Genomic DNA, 18,821 nt, shown 5'->3' with positions numbered 1-18,821 from the left:
AAATGGGAAAAGGATCTACATGTACAAAAATGTTTATAAAAGCTCTTTGTGTGGTGGCAAAGAATTAGAAATTGAGGGGATGCCCATCAATTGGGGAATGGCTGAACAAGTTGTGGTGTATCAATGCAATGGGATACTATTGTGCTATAAGAACTGCTGAGCAAGTGGACTTCAGAAAAACCTGGAATGACCCGTATGAACTGATGCTGAGTGAAGTGAGCACAACCAGGAGAACGTCGTACACAGTAACAGCCACATTGTATGAACTAACTTTGATAGACTTCGCTCTCCTCAGCAATTCATGGATCTAAGACATCTCCAAAAGTCTCATAGTGGAAAATGCTATCCACATCCTGAGAAAGAACTATGAAGTCTGAATGCAGATTGGATCATACTATTTGCTCTTTTTTTTCTCTTCTGATTTGTTTTGTTTCCTCTTTCTTGTGGTTCCTCCTACTGGTTCTAATTCTTCTTTATAACATGACTAATGGGCAAATATGCTTAATAAAAATGTATATGTGGAGCCTATATCAGATTGCATGCTGTCTTGGGGAGAGAGGTGAGGAGGGAGGAGGAGAAAATTTAAAACTTAAGAGCCTATGGAAGTGAATGTTGAAAACTAAAAATAAATTAATAAAAAAAAGAAAAAAGAAAAAGAAAAATGTGTCACACTGGGGTGAGAGTGGAGCAGTCCCTTTCAGGCAGTGCCAGAGTAGACTGTGCCATAGCAAAGCAGCAGCGGGCCTTGGGGGCAACTGAATCAGCAGTAGTAGCTGCTTCTGGAACTAACATCCCATAGATGGTAAAGGGGTCCGAGAACTGAAGAGAAAAAGTGATAGGGGAGCCTTGCAGACAATGTGGGCAGAACTCTATTGCATTACCTATACTTGGATCCAGGTGACAGTCGTGGGTCTTGGTCTTAAGACAAGGAGGAACAGAAGCACACCAGAGTTCGTGGACATGGAGGAGGAGGGAACCTGGTCACAGTTCCAGGGTGAAAAAAAATACCAGTGAGTTATTTTGTCCAGTCCAAGTCAGAATAGAGAGACAGAAAGCGAGGTTGGTGGATGCTGGGTAAAGAATCTAGACAGGAGCATTTTAGTATAGGGAGAGGCTGTTCACCAGGGGATTGAAAAGGCTATGTACAAACCAAATCAATTCTGCTAAAATTAGAAGGAAATCAGTTTACAATGGAAAAAAAGAATCTTTGTAGTAAGTTTCTGTAATAAGGGGCAATCATCCAAGATGTATGGGTAATTAATAGAAATATACCAATAAGAGCCATTTTTAAAAAAATGGTAGGTGCTCGGCTACCTACATTTTTTGTCTTTTCTCTTTTTAGGCAATTGGGATTAAGGGACTTGTCCAGGGTTACACAGCTAGTGTCAAGTGTTTGGTCTGAGGCCAGATTTGAACTCAGGTCCTCCTGACTTCAGGTCATTGCTCTATCCACTGTACCACCTAGCAGCCCCAAGAGCCATTTCTTTTTTTTTTCATTTTTAATCAGTTTATTTTGAATTATCAACAATCACTTCCGTAAGCTTTTGAATTTTAAATTTTTCTGCTGCTCCCTCCCCACCTCCCTCCCCAAGATGGAGCACAATCTGATATAGGCCATACATACACATTCCTATTAAACATATTTTCACACTAGTGACATTGTAGGTAAGAATTAGAACCAATAGGAGGAACGACCAGAAAGAGGAAACAAAACACAACAGAAGAAAATATAGTAAGTAGTATGCTTCGATCTGCACTCAAACTCCATAGTTCTTTCTTTGGGTGCGGATAGCATTTTCCATCGTGAAGCCTTTGGAAATGTCTAAGATCCTTGTATTGCTGAGAAGGGTTAAGTCTATCAATATTAGTCATTGCACAACGTGGCTGTTATTGTGTACAACGTTCTCCTGGTTCTGCTCACTTCACTCAGCCTCAGTCCATACAAATCTCTCCATGTTTATCTGAAGTCAACCTGTTCATCATTTCCTTATAGCACAATAGTATTCCATTACATTCTTATACCACAATTTGTTCAGCCATTCCCCAATTGATGGGCATCCTTTCAATTTCCAATTCTTTGCCACCACAAAAAGAGCTGCTATAAATATTTGTGTACATGTAGGCCAAGAGCCATTTCTTAACAGAAAAATGGTTAAAGTGTGTGTGTGAGGCTCTTAAAGAAATCGAAACCATCAACAACCCTGTTAAAAATTGCTCCGAATCGTTAAGAACGAGAGAAATGTCAGGTAAAATAACTCTGAACTTCTACTTTACCCTCATACTTTGTACCAGAGGTACCCAACACACTGTCTTTAGGCCACATGGGACCAACAAAAACTCCAGAGCTGAATGATCTGAATGAGATTCATGTTTAACTGGGAAAAAGTTTCATCATCTGAAATTTGTTTCTTTTGCTTTATACCATTTTCTACAAAGATCAAGGTTATTAAGGCTAGCCACCAAAGTTGTAGATTTTCCCAGGTATATGGAGCTTACGAAACTTGTAGTTCCTATGTGGGACTAATATTCTTTACTGCTAGGTATTTTTTTCTGTGTGACCGTTCTCCTCTGTAAACACTGTTTGCATTGGTGAGAGAGTGTGATCCATGTTTATGAGTCTCTTGTTATATTTTCCTGTGGGGATCATACATTCTCCCCTTGTAATTCTCATTTCTGTTTCAAACCTCGTAGGAACAGTGTGTTATGGTTCTAAGTTCTTCTCATATTCCCCATGGTCCTCTCTCTCCACAAGTGTTGGATGATTTTCTAGATAGTTTACTTTGCCAGATAATCCTTCCACCTCCCCAGGGCTCTGACCGTGGCCCTCTTCTTTTTCTTCTCTCTGCTCCCCACTTCTCAGGGTCCATATCAGCTCTCTTGGGTTCAATTTTTCACTTCTATGCAGGTAACTGAATTGAGAAATAAGCAATGATTGGGGTGGAGTTGGTTAAGAGGGAGGATCAGAGCAAGGAGGAAATATTGAATAGCAAGCCTCACTTTCAAGTCCTGAGAGGGAATTCAAAGGGAAAGAGAAGGAAAGAACAAGAATCTAAGGAGGTGTCCTCGACTGTCCTTTAGACAACTGGGGACTGGCTGCATCGATTGTGGCACATGAAAATGATGGAATGGTATTGCACCAGATGAAAATGCAAATGAATGAACTCAGAGAATCCTGGGTAATATGAACTAATGCAGAGTGAAGGAAGTAGGGCCAGGAGAATAACTTATTCAAGGAAAACAATATTACAAACAAGAACAACTTTGAAAATCTTAAGAACCCTGAACAATGCAATGAGAAAATTCAGAGGACTGCTGATGAAGCATTGAATCCAATTTTTGACTGAGAAGCAAGAGACACAAATGCATATATATATATATATATACACACATATACACGCATATGTATATATATTTGTGAGCATGACTACCATCTGGATTCATTTTTCTTTCACTTATTTAGTACAAGTTTCCTTTTTTTATTTAGGGTTGACTGGGATATAGGCAGAGGCGACATTAATAGCAATGTTTAAAAAGAGGGGACATTCATACATTTTAAAAAATACACAGAAGAGAAAAGGAGAATGTTCAGAAGGAGGAATACGCGGCAGGGCAGTTTGGAAAGTAACAGAGGGAATATATATATATATATATATATGTTTGCATACATAAGTACACACACACATATATATTTAAAGGAAGAAAAGGTGAGAAATGGAAATACACGTGCTCATAAACCACCTTCTTTTTGTGCTCTTTTGGGCGTATGAAAATGCTCTCATTTTGATGTCTGATTATGTATGTAAGTTTAAATAATTAGAAAAATATAAAGAACCTTTCCTTGTTCATCTAGCCCAAGATAAACAAACAAATGCCACTGTGCACAATGACTTCCACCCCCTGACCATCAGGAAAGTATTTTCCCAAGAGCAGGAGTAGACGTGGGGGCTCTCTTCCTCAGGTGTGACCCATCAATCTTTGTCCCCTCCCTAAATTCTCCATTTAGCCTATATTCCAAGAGATTCCTACTTTGGGGTCATCCATGAGCCAGCATAGACCATCTCTACTCTTGTCTCTTGCCATTTTCCCTCCTGGTGATCTCCTCAGCTCCCATGGGCTGAGTCCTCATCTCTCTGCAGATGACTCCCCTCTCTAGATAACCAATGAGTACTAAGCCTCTTGGACATCTCAACTAAATATCTCATGGGGCTCCCAAATGCAAAACGAACAGTCACAGCAAGTATCAATCATACATTTATTAAATGTCAAGTCCTTACCAGTTACAGGGCTAGTCCCTGAGATACAAAGACACAAAATACAACAGTCCATGCTCTCATTCTTGAAAATTATCTAGGGAAAAATGACAGAAACATATAACTGGGGAACAAAAATAGTTGATATGGATTGGTTTGGGAGTCCTCATGAAAATTTTCACCACATGTAAGAAGATAAAAGTGTTATTAATTGTCCTCTCAAGTACAGAAGTCTGTAATAATGGTTGGTTGGGGGTGGGGTGGGACTGAACTCCATGAATATCAATAAAGGATCCAAAGGGCACCTGTACCATGAGCAAGTGAGAGGATATAAGGTGTAAGAAGAGTTAAAAGGTCATGGGGGAGGTTATGAAGGGCTTGGAATGACAGAGGATTTCACATTTAATCCTAGCGTTTATAGGATTTATTGACTAGGTGTCTGACTAGGCGACTGACATAGTCAGTCCTGCACTTCAGAATCATCAATTTGATGGCTGAGTGGATGATGGACTGGAGTGAGAGAGACTGGTGGCAGGCAGATCCACCAGCAGGCGATTGCAATAGACCACGTGTGAGTTGAGCTCCAGGGTAGTAGCTGTGTGATTGGAGAGAAAGGGACATGTCCAAGAGATGTTACAGAGATGGAAAACATAGACCTGCACCAGACTGGATACACGAGAGGAGTGTGAGTGATGAGGGGAGGATGGCAGTGCGGGGGTGAGCCTCAGCAGTTTCCTCCTTTTCCAATCTCCTTACACGTCATTTCACTCCACTTTATGAAACATCTACAAAAGACAATTTTTTTGCCCCTGTCCACAACAGTGTCCTAACTCCATGCTTCGGTGGTGGCTGTCCCCATGCCTGGAATGTCATCTTTCCTCCAATCTGCCTCTTCGTTTGCCTGGGTTCCTTTAAAACTCAGCTCCAATCCAGTCTAGTTCAGAAGACATTTCCTGATCTGCACAAATGCTAATAACTTCCCCTTTGAGATGACTGGCCAACTTCTACTCCAGATATGTCTTGTATGTTTCTCGTTATCATAGATGGCTGTACTTGCTGTGCACAAATCTAGAAATGGATAACCCCAATAAACATCATGGCTCCTCAATGATAGAAACCTGGGGAAGATGTACTCACAAAACAAATGAAATAGGGGTGAGGGAGAGGAGAGCAGATGGGAGAAGAGAAGATGGGGGAGGAGAGGACGGGAGAGAATTTCTTCTGTGAAAGGTGCCCAAACCCTCAGTCCCTGGGCACAGTGGAATAGATGATGGGCTCTGTCGGTGTCTTCATGCGGTCAGTTTTCCTCTCATTCAAGGTTCTAATGTTCAGCTGAGTATAGGTCATTCCCTGGGGGTCTTCAGCTTTGGTGACCTGAAGAAGAAATACAAGGTAAAGAGAACAGTGAGTGACTTTGGAGCAGGACTTCTTAATTGATTGGTGCATCATGAATGTTTTCACAGACTGTCTGATGAAAGCTAGGAATGCCTTCTTAGTCTCATTCCTTTAATTATGTGAAATGAACTCCTTATAATTTCAAAGGACATAAATGATACTGACATACAGTGATTGCAGTCTTTAACAAATTGCCCCAAATAATTAAGGGATCCCCAGGGCAGAGTCTTCACATTGGATGACTAGAAGAAAAAATTAGTAAGATTAAGAAGTGGTGCAACTGTGGGCCTAGAGTCTGTGGGGAAAGGTTGTGGTTAAGGATGAAACGGAGTCCTCCTGGTGGACGACAGGATGGGCTAACTCACCAATCGTTCTCTTGGTCTCTTCTTGGCCACTTCTGTATCTGAGTTAGAGAAAGGTCCCATCATTCCCACGGCTCCCAGGACTCCAATCCACAATAGCAACCCCCTGACCCATTATCATACCCTCTTCCTGCCCAGATCACCTACACAGGGTCTCCTCTCTGGGGCCCTCAGGCTGATGGGGCAGGCAGGTAGTCCAAGAAAGGCAAGGAAAAGAAAGACACCTGAGACAAGGAGAGGGGAGGAAATAGGATCAGGGGAGAGAGTCCACCCTGGGAGGCTCTGTGAGCTTCCTTTCCTCACCAGGGACTCTGTGCAGGACAGAGGGTCCAGGGTTACATGGCAAGGAAGGAGCAGGGAACTGTGGGAAGATGAGTGGAGTCTCCTTACCTCCTAGGGCTCTCTCCTTGTGAAGACCCTGGTGAGAGAGACATGGGAAGGGAAGAAGCCAGGTCAGGGAAGGTCTCAAAGGAGGAAATCGAGGTCTCAGTCCTTACCCACCTCTTTATTCCTTCAGACCCTGAGGGGTTTCACTCTTTCTTTGCCACACTCACCCACACGGATGGATCCTTGGCAGAGGAGTGCCAGCAAGAGAAGGCAGAGGAGGAGGAGGAGGGAGGAAACACAGCTGAGGATGATAATGAGGGTGTCACTGGGCTGTGAACCTGGGGTGGTGGAGAGACAAAAATCTTCCTAAGTCACTATCCTTAGGGGACCCTCACCTTGCCCCTGGAATTGTCCCTCTGTTTTCTCATCATATCTCCCTCCAGAGACACCCATCACCACCACCATCCACCAGTTTGGCACAAATGCTGCTCACAGTGGGCTTATCCCTTGGAACTGGGTTCAGAAACCCCAAAGGATAGATATATGTGGGTCACCAGGGAGTATGGGGGGAAGCCTCATGTCCAGCCCACACCCTTGTTCTCTGTGGCATTGGAATTGAGGAAAATATCAAGGTTACTGTTGTCTCTCATCCCGTGTCTCTTGGCCAGAGCCAAGGCCTTGATGTCATTTCCGCGTGGAAGCTGCAGGAGGGAATGACCATTGGCACCTCCAGTGTGTCCTCTGGTGGGCTTCTTCCTCTCACCTGTCACTCTAAGCTGCAGGGGCTCACTGTGTTCTGTCCAGAGCCTTCCATTGGTGGGAAGCTGGTAGCTGCAGCTATAATTGCCAGAGTGCTGGGGGGTCACGTGGGTCAGGAAGAACTTGGCCCCATCTTGAGTGCTTGGCAACATTTTCTCATCTCCATCCTTGTGCAGAACCAAGCTACCACTCCACGAGGGCCCCTGGCACAGGAGGGTCACGTTGGCTCCTGAGGCCACCTCTGGGCCAGGCCAGGCTGAGAGGGAAGGCTTGGGGAGAGAATCTGGAAACCCAAAGAGAGGCCAGAGATGTTCTGGAGGGGCCCCTCACACTTGTAATAGGGGTGGAATTGGGGGAGTAAACAAGAGAGGGGAGGTCCCTGAAAAACTCCCTGACCACCAGGTCTCACTTCCTTTGATCCTTTGGTCATTCCTTGCCCAAAACGTTCTTCCCTGGAGAGGCATGGATGCTAAACCTGAGATGGTCTATGGGCCCACCTAGAAGGAAGGTAGGGTTTCTTCCTTCTATTTTGCCCCTTGAGCTTGGAGCCATACCTGAGCTGGTCCATCCTTTCACCTTCGTTCTCCCCTTCCTTAAGTACCCACAAATCTCGTCCCACACTCTTATTCCTTCTCTAGGTTTCTGGCCTGCCTCTCAGGCTCGAGTCTCAAACCTCTACATTATGCCTTGCATATCTGGACACACTCTTACCTGTCACCCAGATCTCTACGACCTCACTGGGCTCAGACACCTGGTATGGAGCCATCCCCCTGTGATAGACACAGCTGTAGTTGCCAGCATCCTGGGCCCTCACAGAGAAGAGGGGAAAGTCAGCTGAGGTCCCAACTGGGCTCTGGCTCTGCAGGGGCTGGGGGGTCCCCACCTTCAGCAGAACGAAGGTCACGGCACTGAGGAATGTCTGAGGGGGCTGTCGGCACTGGAGAGTCACATGCATCCCAGGCTCCACCACAAGGCCTGGGGTGGCTGAGAGGGAAGGCTTGGGGAGAGATCCTGTGAGAGGGAGAACATGGGCCTGGAGTCAGGACACCTGGGTCAAATCCCTACTCACACTCTGAGTCCCCTTCTGACCGTGGGCCATCCACTGGGCCTGTCTGAGTCTCAGTTTTGTCGTTCAGTTGTGTTTTTAGTCATGTCCAATTCTTCATGACCCCATTTGTGTTTTTCTTGGCAAATATACTGTAATGGTTTGTCATTTCCTTTCTTACTTCATTTTACAGATAAGGATACTGAGACAAACAGGGTTAAGTGACTTGCTCAGGGTCACAAAGCTAACAAGGTTCTGAGATCAGATTTGGACTCAGGAAGATGAGTCTTCCTAACTTCAAGTCCAGCATTCTGTCCACTGAGCCACCTAGTTGCCCATGAACCTCAGTTATTTCATCTGTAAATGAGGGCTTTGACCAGCAGATTGCTCATACATTTCCAGCTGTAGCTAGCTAGGAATCTAAGGAGATTTTCACACCTGAGGGAGCTCACCCAGCCTATGGTCTCATGCAGCTGTTGACTTATGGGAGGGAAAGTCATGGTCCCTCACTTTTCATCTGGGCTATGACAGATGGTCCCAGGGCTCAGCCTAAAACCTGGGCTCAGATCATTGTCCAGGAGTGAGAAGGCTCAGGCTAATTTCCAGGCTCAGTCACTCGTGTGATCTTGGACAAGTCCTTTCTTTCTGGGTCTCACTTTGCTCGTTGGAAATGGGAGGGTTTGGCCTCAAGAACCTCCAAGGCCTCTTTCTGTTCTGGGTCTCTGTGACTCTTCTCCTAATCCCCAACTCAGTCCCCACCATCCCTTTTCTTCCCAATAGTCTAGATCAGAATAGAAATGCCTCAGGTCTTCCAAGACCCCAGAGCCCTGACAGGCCCCTGGTCAGAGCTAGTTGTATAGATACCATGCCTTGTCTCTGTGAGGCCCCTGTCTGGGCAGAGTGCAGAGGGGTCATGCTCAGAGCTATTCTGGGACCCATCCCCCCCTCACCTGTCACCACCAGCTCCAGGACCTTAGTGGGCTTTGATCCTCTAGCATATGCTCTCCTGTCCCTGTAAGAACAGCTGTAGCTCCCAGTGTTCTCAGGTCTCACAGATGGGAGCAGGAAGCTAGTCCAGAGATCTGTTGAGGCCTGCTGCTGTAAGGGCCACAGGGTCCCAGCCTTCCACAGAGTGAAAGTCACTTCTTCAAGGGAAGACAGCTTGGGCCTTGAACACCAGAGAGTGATGTTGGCCCCTGGGGCCACCCTGAGGCCAGGTTGGGCCCACAGAGTGGGCCTGGGGAGTTGTCCTGGGCAGAAGAAGAGATACCAAATGTCAGAGTGAGATGACCCTTCAGGGACCCCTCCCCCAACTTCTTCGTAAGAGGGGCAACAACAATTTCAGTTCTGTTCTCACTTTCTTGTCTGGAGCCTGCCTAGAGCTGGGAGCACCCCTACTATCCTGGGGCCCAAAGCTGGTCTGCATAGAACATAGGAGGGTCCCAGGGCCTCCTCCAGCCTCTCCCCAAACCAAACCTTCAGAATTCTTAGGATTTTATACTGTCCCCCAAGCTCTTGGCCCCTATGTGGGGGATGGGTTTGGGGATTTGGGGGTTCCCAAGTCCAGTCACCAAGCACAGTCAGCTTCACAGCCTGGCTGGGATGGGACCCACTGAAGGGGGCTTTCTTCTTGTAGTAAATGCAGCTGTAGCTCCCAGTGTCCTCAGGCCTCACAGACAGAAGTGAGAAAACAGCCCAAGTCCCTGCTGGGCTGTGTTGCTGCAAGGGCTCCAGGCTCTTTGCCTCCAGCAGGGCACAACTGTAGTCCTGAGGAGGAGCCTGTGATGACATCTGGCACCAGATGGTCACTGTTGCCCCTGGGAATATTGTGGAGTCATGTGAGGCTGAAATGGAGGGTTTGGGGAGGGCTCCTGTGAAAAGAAAAAAGAAGAAATTTAGGGATTTGATCTCTTCTCCTAATCCCCTGAAATCATTCCCTGAAATATACCTGGGAATGGGGAGGGTGGGCTGAGGGCCCTGGACATTTCCCTTTGCCCAGGTCTGTCGGCCTGTTCACGGCTGGATAACTGGGCTCCTGGGTCACCTTCAGAAAAATGTTGTGGGCCCAGGAAGGCTCTGCGAGCAGAGAAGGATGGGAGAAGGACAGGGGCAGAGGACATCACCACCTCTACCTTCCCCTCTTCTCACCTCCTCCAAGGAACTCAGCTCTGTCTCTACACCCTGGCCCTGCTTGACCAAGGCAGGATCCTAATGCACCATCACTCGCAAATTCTGTTACACTTTGAGATTTGCAAAGCTCTGTCCTCCCAATAACCCTATGACTGGGTAGTTAGCTAGAAACCCAGATTCCGAGTCCTGAGCTCTACCCATTTCACCACAAGGCTGCCTGGTGCCAGGTCTTTTTCCTGCCACCCCCTGCCCACCTGTCAGTGAAGCCAGAGCAGAGCTGGCAGAACTGTGTGTGTCCCTGGGTGGGCAGAGGCTGGCAGAAGAGGATGTGGGCTCCCTCTGCAGTTCTGTGTAGAATTTATTTTTGTCCAGTTCTTCTCCACTCATTCATCACTCACTTATCAGGAGCCTCCTGGTCAGCGATGGGAGAGCCCCAAATGTTTAGGCAAGGCAGCAACCCTGCTGTCCTCAGGAACTCCCAGTCTCAGGGATCACAGGGCGTTCAGCATACATGATGTCCTTAAACAACTCAGTCCATCAGCTTCAGATCACAGAAGATGGAACCAAGGTCCACAGAAGGTTGAGGACTGGCCATCATCAGCCCCCTAGGACCTGGGGGAGCAGATGTTTGAATCCACTGCCACAGGCCCCTGAGCTCAGGCTCCTTACCCCTTCAACAGACTACTTTCTAACACAAGCCAGATGGACAGCATCCTGGGGTGGGGGAAGGACCCTGATGTTAGATTGAATGCTCTAGAAAGGGGAAGGCACCATGCTGGGAAGGCCAAGGGCCAGGAGATTGCCACTTGATGTAATAAGGGACAGCATCTTGAAGTAGCCAGGATCTAAGTTGGGCTTTATGGATGTGTAGGAAAGTGATGGATGAAGGTGGGAAGGGTATCTCAGGCAGGGGGAACTGTGTGAGCAAAGACTGAGCGATAGCACGTGAAGACAGGTGATGGAGTCATCTGTCCAGGCTGATGGGAATGTAATGAGGGCAAAGGGAACAAGGGGAGACACACCTGGACAGGATGGATGTTGCCAGTTTGGGCCTTAGAGGAGACAGGAAAAATTTATCTAAATAAAGTTTGCTCTGTAAAAGCTGTGTGCCCCTGCTCCCAAAGGCTGCTGTGTATCCTGTGAGGGAGGAGCCACCCAGCTCTCCTGGCTGGGTCACCGGGGACACTGACCAGGTGGGGAAACATCCCTGGTTTTGGCCATGGGAGACATGGGTTCAAATCCTATCCCTCACATTAAAGAACCTGTTGACATGTTCAACTTATCTTACCTCCCCTCCAGGCCTCGGTTTCCCCAGCTATAAAAGGGAAATATAGTGCATGTGCTCTCATGCTTTCAGTGTTAGTGAGGGGAAAAGTTTCAGAATCGTACCTATGCCCCCAAAGTGTCAGCTGGGGAGCCAGGCATTCCAACAACCTAGGGAGGGGTGAGGTGTTAAGAGGAGGCAGGTAGTCAAGCCTGAGGGGCTGTCCCACTTATAAGTGGGACCCCTCCAGAGAAGGGTCTGGGGCTCCTCTCTTAGGACTGACCTCCTTCCTACCAGGGGATGGTTGTAGACCAGCACCCCTCACCTGACATTTTTCTCTGGTTCTCCTGTTCTCATTCATCACCCACTTGTCAGGTGCCACCTGTTCCACAAAGGGGAATTCCCAAAGGTTTAGGGAAAGAACCACTCCTGCTCTCCTCTTGGAGTACACAGTCCCAAGAATCACAGGGGTTTGAGCTTCAATGACCTCATTAGATAATTCAACCCATGAGCTTTATGTCATAGAACAGGGACTGAGATCCACAGATGGCTGGGGACATGCCCACAGTCACCCAACTAGGACCTAGGAGGACAGGTGTTTGACCTCTCTGCCACACTATCAATGTCATCTCTCAGGACTGTCCTCCTTCCCACCAGGGATGGTTGTAGACCAGCAGCCCCTCATCTGTCACCACCATGGCCAGGCCTTCACTGAGCTCTGACCACCAGGATCCCTGCCCAGAGCGGCAGCTGTAGCTTCTCGCATCTCTACATTCATCCACATTCCTGAGCACGAACTCTGCCTTCTGCCAGGTTGCATTTCTCTCCTCTCTGAGCTCTCCATCCTTCCAGAGCTGGAATTGGTCACTCCCCAGGTGACCCTGGCACCTAAGGGTCACATCTGCTGCCCCGCGGACCACAGGACTTGGGATGGCCCAGAGTGTGGGCCTAGGAAGGGCATCTGAGAAAGCAACAGAGTCCCTAATCCTGGAGATTTCTCCAAGCCTCATGTTTCTTTCACCAGCAGATTCTGAAGCCCCTCCCTGATTCATCCCATCCATTGAACACAATGTCCCCTTTCCATCCCTGCTTCTCCTGGAACTAGATGCCTGGATTATTCTGGTACAAGGAAGGAAAAGAAAACAGTGGGATCTTGGGGGCAGGACTCAGCCATCTGTGCCGTCACCACTCTGTCCAGACAGAGCCCTGTAAGAGAAGCTCAGGTTATAGATGCCTCTCCTCCAGCCCACATTGACCCCATCCCTAGCTCTCACCAAAGTCCCAGAACCTCTCAGTCTGCTTTGGTCAGAATATGAAGGAAGAGCCCTTTCAGCAGACACTGGGGTCTGGCTCTGCCCAAGAAGGTTCTTTCTCCTCCATAGGCTTCCTCTTGCCCTTCAGCATGAGGCGCTAAGGACCTTGTCCAAATGTTCCTCCCTCCCCAGGCTTGACCCTAGAGGCTCACCAACGGTGATCAGGAATGTGACTATGGGGCCCATGGTGGGTCTTCAGCTGTGGCCTGGGCTGTCCAGCCTCAGCTGTGCACAGGGGAAAAGGTAGGTGGAGTGGAGGCTGGCCCAGGATGTGGTGGCCAGCACTTAGCCTTACACCCCTTCAAGCCAGCCCCCTCAATTTCCACTCTTATACTAATGAAAGAAAGACCATGGTCCCTCAAGGCTTAGCTCTGGGGGGATCAGCATGTCTTAAGGTTAGTTAAGACAAGGACCAAAGGCTCTGATGGCTATCTAGTATTGAAGACCACTGAATGGGATCAGGGCCAAAATACCAAGACTTGTCTGGAAATGACTAGTGCCCCCATAAAAAGCCTCACTCTGAAAGGACTAAGACCAGGTATAAGGGCATTCCATGGCCCCAGAGTCTCAGCCTCACAGCCTTGGTTCAGCTGGTTGGTGGGCACATGTTACATGTGACATGTGACTTTTGGATCAGTCCCATTTTCTGCTCAATAACAATGACAGCTATCGTTTATAACGCACTTTCAGCTTTGCAAAATAGTTTTCAAATATTTTCTCATTTGATCCCCCCCCAACAACCTGGGGAATAGGCTCAATTTTCTCACTATTTTTTTCAGATGAGAAAACTGAGGTAGACAGAGGTTAAGTTGCTCAGGATCCCACAGCTAATGAGTGTCTACAGGAGGTTTTGCACTCAGGTTTTCTAGACTTCAAATCATTTAAAGTCATGAATCTGGCACCAAACATTGTACAAATGTTTTGCCCCTGACCCCCAGGTATCTCAAAAGCTCAGTCAAAGCATCTCCTGTAGGACCCCACAATGGCAGCCTCTGTCACCTCAGGAATGGCCAGCCATGGCGATGGCTACTCTGACTGCAGTTTGGTTAGGCATTGTACCTACCCTGAACATTGACCCTTGAACAGGATGTCCCAGAAGCCCTTCAGGACAACAGCTCCAGTTCTGGGCTGCCTTGCACATCATCACTCAGTCCTTCCCTGGATCAGAGCAGGCAGGCAGCCTCCCACCTAGACAAGACTCAGATGAAAATCAATGATCGTTTGTTAGTCTTGTACTATATGGTGGACCTGTCATAGGTGCTGGGAACACAAAGAGAAAGAAAAAGAAATAGTACAGCTCTCACGGAGCTTATATTCTCCTGATGAGGGCAAAAACTATATTTTAGGACAAAACATTTATGCATAAGGACTTGTTTGAGAGAAGGCAGCACTCTGTCTTCAATGGAAGTTTCGTAATGCCAGAAAAGGGCTTCCAGAAGATTGAGCTGGGACCCAAGAGTCCCTGAAATTGAAACAATTAGGCATGATAGAAGAGTCAGATAGTTTTGGCATGGGCAGCCCATGACTCAGAATCTTGACTGGATGTATTGGGTCAGATAGTTATCCCTTCTCTTCAGTAAAAAGTGAGATTGACTTAATTTTCATCCTTGTAGATGGAAGAGAAGGATGAGTACGCATGCGTGATGGCAGGTCAGATGGTCACTGGTCCTGTCTGATGAACAATCAGTCATAAACGGTTAGTAAGTATTGAATATTGAGAAGACTCTAAGTTGACTCCTGGAAATTCAAAGGCAAAAGTCTTCTCAAAGAGCTTCCATTCTTTCAGGTTAGACAACATGTACACAGGGATATGTCTATGCAAAATAAATTTATATCAGGTGAATGCAAAATAAATGTATGCAGGGACATAGATATGTGTTTGTCTGAGAGGGAAGGTGCTAGAGGCTGGAGAATCAGGAAAGATTTCTTTTATTTTTTAACTTTTTTATTTGAAATTTTGAGTTCAAAATTCTATCCATTCCCCTCTCTTCCCGGATGGTAAACAATCAGATATAGATTATGTGAAATTATATAAAACATTTCCATGTTTGCCATTTTGTACAAGAAGACAAAAAGAAAAAATGAAAGAAAGTGAAAATAGCCTACTTCAGTCTGTATTCACTCAATATCTGTTCTTTCTCTGGAGGCAGATAGTACACTTCATCATTAGTCCTTTGGGATTGTGTTGGATCATTGTAGTGCTGAGAGTAGTTATGTTATTCACAATCCTTCATTGAACAATGTTGCTATTACTGTGTACGATGCTCTCCCAGCTCTGTTCACTCACTATACGTCAGTTCATAGAAGTCCTTCCAGGTTTTTCTGAAGTCTGCCTGCTCATCATTTTTTACAGCACTTCATAAGCTTATGCTATAGCTTGCTTAGCCATTCCTCAATTGATGGTCACCCCTTTGATTTCTAATTCTTAGCCACCACAAAAAGAGCTGCTCTAAATATTTTTGTACGGATAGGTTCTTCTCCCTTTTTTGGATATCTTTGGGATATAGACCTCGCAGTGGTATTTCTGGACCAAAGAGGATGGATAGTTTTACAGCCCTTTGGGCATAGTTCCAAATTGCTCTCCAGAATGGTTGGGTGCGTTCACAATTCTACCAACAGTATATCAGTGTCCCAGTTTTCCCGCATCCTCTCCAAAATCCAACGTTTTCCTTTTTTGTCATTTTAGCCACTCTGATCAGTGTGAGGTGGTACCTCAGAATTGTTTTAATTCACATTTCTCTGACCATGAGTGATTCAGAGCATTTTTTTTTCACATGGAAAGCTTTGATTTCTTTCTCTGAAAACTGCCTGTTCACATCCTGTGACCATTTATCAGTTGGGGAATGACATATTTTTTAAATTTGATTCAGTTATCTATATATTTGAGAAATGAGGCCTTTATCAGAAATACTTGTTGCAACAACTTTTCCATTTTTTGCCTTCCTAATTATTTTCATTGCATTGGTTTTGTTTGTGCAAAAACTTTTTTGCCTTTAGCCTGTGAGCATCTGTTTGCTTCAAATGTATTTCTTGCATACAACACATTGTAGAATTCTGGTTTTTAATCCATTCAGCTATCTGCTTCTGTTTTAAGGATAAGTTCATCCCATTTATATTTATAGGTTTGCTAATTAACTTTGCATTTCCATCCATGCTGTTTTTCACTTCTTAATTGCCCCTCATGTCTTATACCCTATCTTTTCCCTCCCCAAAAGTGTTTTGTTTCTGATCACCACCTTCCCCAATAGACTCTCCCTTTTATCAGTCCTCTTTCCCTTTTCTATTGTCCTTATTCCTTTTTACTTCCTTATAGGGTAAGATAGATTTTTGTATATACATCTGAGTGTGTATGTTATTTTGCTTCTGATCACTGCCTTCCCGAATAGACTCTCCCTTTTATCAGTCCTCTTTCCCTTTTCTATTGTCCTTATTCCTTCTTACTTCCTTATAGTGTAAGATAGATTTTTGTATATACATCTGAGTGTGTATGTTATTCCCCCTTTGAGTCAATTTTGATGAGAGTAAGGTTTCAGCTTTTTCTGCCACTCCTCCATATTCCCCTCCATTATAAAAGCTTTTTTATTCCAAATTTTATCTGGGATAATTTACCCCATTCAATCTCCCCCTCTTTCTCTTCTGTCTACATATACTTCTTCTTTTTGTTCTCACAGGAATAAAGTTGTTAAGAGTTACAAATATTATCTTACCACATAGAAATATAAACATTTTAACTTTATTGAATTTCTTATGTTTTCTCTTTCTTGTTTTTTTCTTTTCTTTTCTTTTTTTACCTTTTAATGTTTCCCTTGAGTCTTGTATTTGGAGGACAATTTTTTTTATTCAGCTCTGTTTATTTCAATTAGAAATGCTTGAAAGTGCTCTATTTTCTTAAATGTCCATTCCTTTCACCCTCCAAAAAAAAAAAAATGAAATTACATCAGTTTTGTTGGGTAATTGGTTTTTGGTTGTAATCCTAACTTCTTTGCCTTCTGGTATATCATATTCTAAACCCTCCTGTTCTTTAATGTGGAAGCTGCCAAATTCTTTGTAATCCTGACTTTATCTCCATAAATTTTGGGTTATTCCTTTTTGGCTGCTTGCAATACTTTCTCCTTGATCTGTGAACTCTGGAATTTGGATATAATATTCCTAGAAGTTTTTATTTTGTGATCTCTTTCAGGCAGTGATTGGTGGATTCTTTTCATTTCTATTTTGCCCTCTGGTTCTAATATATCAAGGCAGTTAACTTTGATCATTTCTTGAAAGATGTTGTCCAGGCTTTTTTTTTTTTTTTTGGTGAGGCAATTGGGGTTAAGTGACTTGCTCAGGGTCACACAGCTAGTAAGTGTCAAGTTTCTGAGGCTGGATTTGAACTCATGTCTTCCTGACTCCAAGGCTAGTACTCTATCCATGGTGACACCTAGCTGCCCCCAGGCTCTTTTTTTAATCATGGCTTTCAAATAGTCCAATCAAATAGTCCAATCATTCTTATATTGCCTCTTCTGGATCTATTTCCTAGGTCAGTTGTTTTTCCAATGAGATATTTCAGATTTTCTTCATGTTTTTTACTTTTTTATTTTGTTTCATCATATCTTGATGTCTCATAGAGTCATTAGTTTGTACTTGTTCAATTCTAAATTTATTATTTTCTTCAGTGAGCTTTTGTATTTCCTTTTCCACTTGGCCAATTTTATTTTTTAGGAAGTTACTTTCCTCAATAAATTTTTGTATATCCTTTTTGCTATTGACTCTTTTTTCATGATTCTCTTGTGTTACTCTCATTTCTTTTCCCAATTTTTCCTTCTAATTCTCCAATTTACTGTTGTAACTTCTTTTTAAGCTGTTCTAGGAATTCCTTTTGGGCCTGAGACCAAATTACATTTTTCTTTGAGACTTCACATGTATCCACTTAGACATTATTGTCCTCTTTTAAGTTTATGCCTTGATGATACTTATCATGGTAGTAGCTTTTTATAGTCAAGCTCTTTTTTGTTTGTTTGTGCTTATTTTTCTTTTTTTTTGCTTTTTGGTGACTTGGTGTTTTTGTGTGAGAGTTGGGCTCTGGTCCTGCCCTGTTCCAAGCTTTTTGTGCTGAGTCTCTGGATCTTCCTGCTGACCTTCATTAAGTTTCAGGGCCTAGTAGCTTGTTTTCACTGGAGGAGAGGCTTCACTTCTGGCTTATACTAAGTGTGTATGTGGGGGCTTCCCTGTTGGCTTCCCGTGGGTGTGGGGTTTAGCTACTTGCCTGTTGCTGGGTTGCTATGGTAACAGTGTATTTTTGGTGGCTGGCCCTGGAGGAGGGACCTTCTTGCTGATGTACCCCGGGGGTGAGGTTCTGCTGCTGGATTGCAATGGGAACAGCATCTGTCTGCTCCTAGGCCCCAGTGGTGGGGTGTCTCTATTGGCCAGCCCCAGGGCAGGACTTCACTGCTGGTCAGGCCTGGCTGGTGGCTTGTGCTGGGGGTGGGTGGCTAGAGTGGGCCTTGCTAAGCTGCAAACCCCTCACTTGCCTAGGGGACTGCTGATCTGCATGAGGGTGGGGCCTCACTAGTGGATTGCCCCAGCCTTGGAGCCTTGCTGCAGGCCCCCTGTTGTGAGGCTGGCTGCTGCTGCTCTTATACTTCACTCCACTCCCACCCCAGTGATACAGACCTTTCCTGCACTGCAGGTAAGCTGCTTCCCTGCTCCTAGATCAATTCTGAGGAATTTTCTAGTCTTTTGCAGGGGAATTTGGGAGGGCTGCAGAGGGTTCCTTCTTTATTCCACCATCTTAACACTGAAAGTCCCCAGGAAAGCTTTGATCTTGAAGATGGTGTGTGAGCAAGGTCTTCAGTGAAGGGAGGAACCCTGTGAAGCAAAGGTCATGGAGGAGAGCATTACAGATAGAATAGATGGTCCAAACCAAGATATATCCCCATATAGGTACTGACGTACATGTATACTTACACTCACATGTAACAGTACAGTGAAAATATC

General features: G+C 45.3%; 1 protein-coding gene across 1 annotated transcript; it reads right to left on the bottom strand.

Annotated features, from left to right (window-relative positions):
• Positions 1-4,510: 4,510 nt before the first annotated feature.
• On the bottom strand, positions 4,511-12,584 carry LOC114042821 (leukocyte immunoglobulin-like receptor subfamily B member 3). The gene is made up of 11 exons (XM_027861553.1): positions 12,187-12,584; positions 11,901-11,914; positions 10,134-10,214; positions 9,710-10,009; positions 9,089-9,388; positions 7,098-7,376; positions 6,562-6,672; positions 6,398-6,425; positions 6,155-6,231; positions 6,011-6,048; positions 4,511-5,624 (listed from the first exon to the last, which is right to left on the bottom strand). The coding sequence occupies exons 1-11, from the start codon at positions 12,582-12,584 to the stop codon at positions 5,493-5,495; spliced, it is 1,758 nt and encodes a 585-aa protein (XP_027717354.1). The 3' UTR covers positions 4,511-5,492.
• Between the last annotated feature and the right edge of the window lie 6,237 nt (positions 12,585-18,821).

This window comes from Vombatus ursinus, unplaced genomic scaffold, assembly GCF_900497805.2.
Source record: "Vombatus ursinus unplaced genomic scaffold, bare-nosed wombat genome assembly UNPS02000819.1, whole genome shotgun sequence".
NCBI lineage: Eukaryota > Metazoa > Chordata > Mammalia > Diprotodontia > Vombatidae > Vombatus > Vombatus ursinus.
The sequence above is the reverse complement of the archived record's forward strand: the minus strand, read 5'-3'. Positions and strand labels throughout refer to the sequence as shown.

What these genes read in the sequence shown, in the direction of transcription:
- LOC114042821 (XM_027861553.1), bottom strand. Translation starts at nt 12,584, where the DNA reads ATGAATCAGGGAGGGGCTTCAGAATCTGCTGGTGAAAGAAACATGAGG. An exon ending in TGTGAAGCTGACTGTGCTTG is followed by an intron (nt 9,389 to 9,709) that starts GTGACTGGACTT and finishes TCTTCTGCCCAG; the next exon opens with GACAACTCCCCAGGCCCACT. An exon ending in CCTGGAGCTGGTGGTGACAG is followed by an intron (nt 7,377 to 9,088) that starts GTGAGGGGGGGA and finishes TTGGGTTTCCAG; the next exon opens with ATTCTCTCCCCAAGCCTTCC.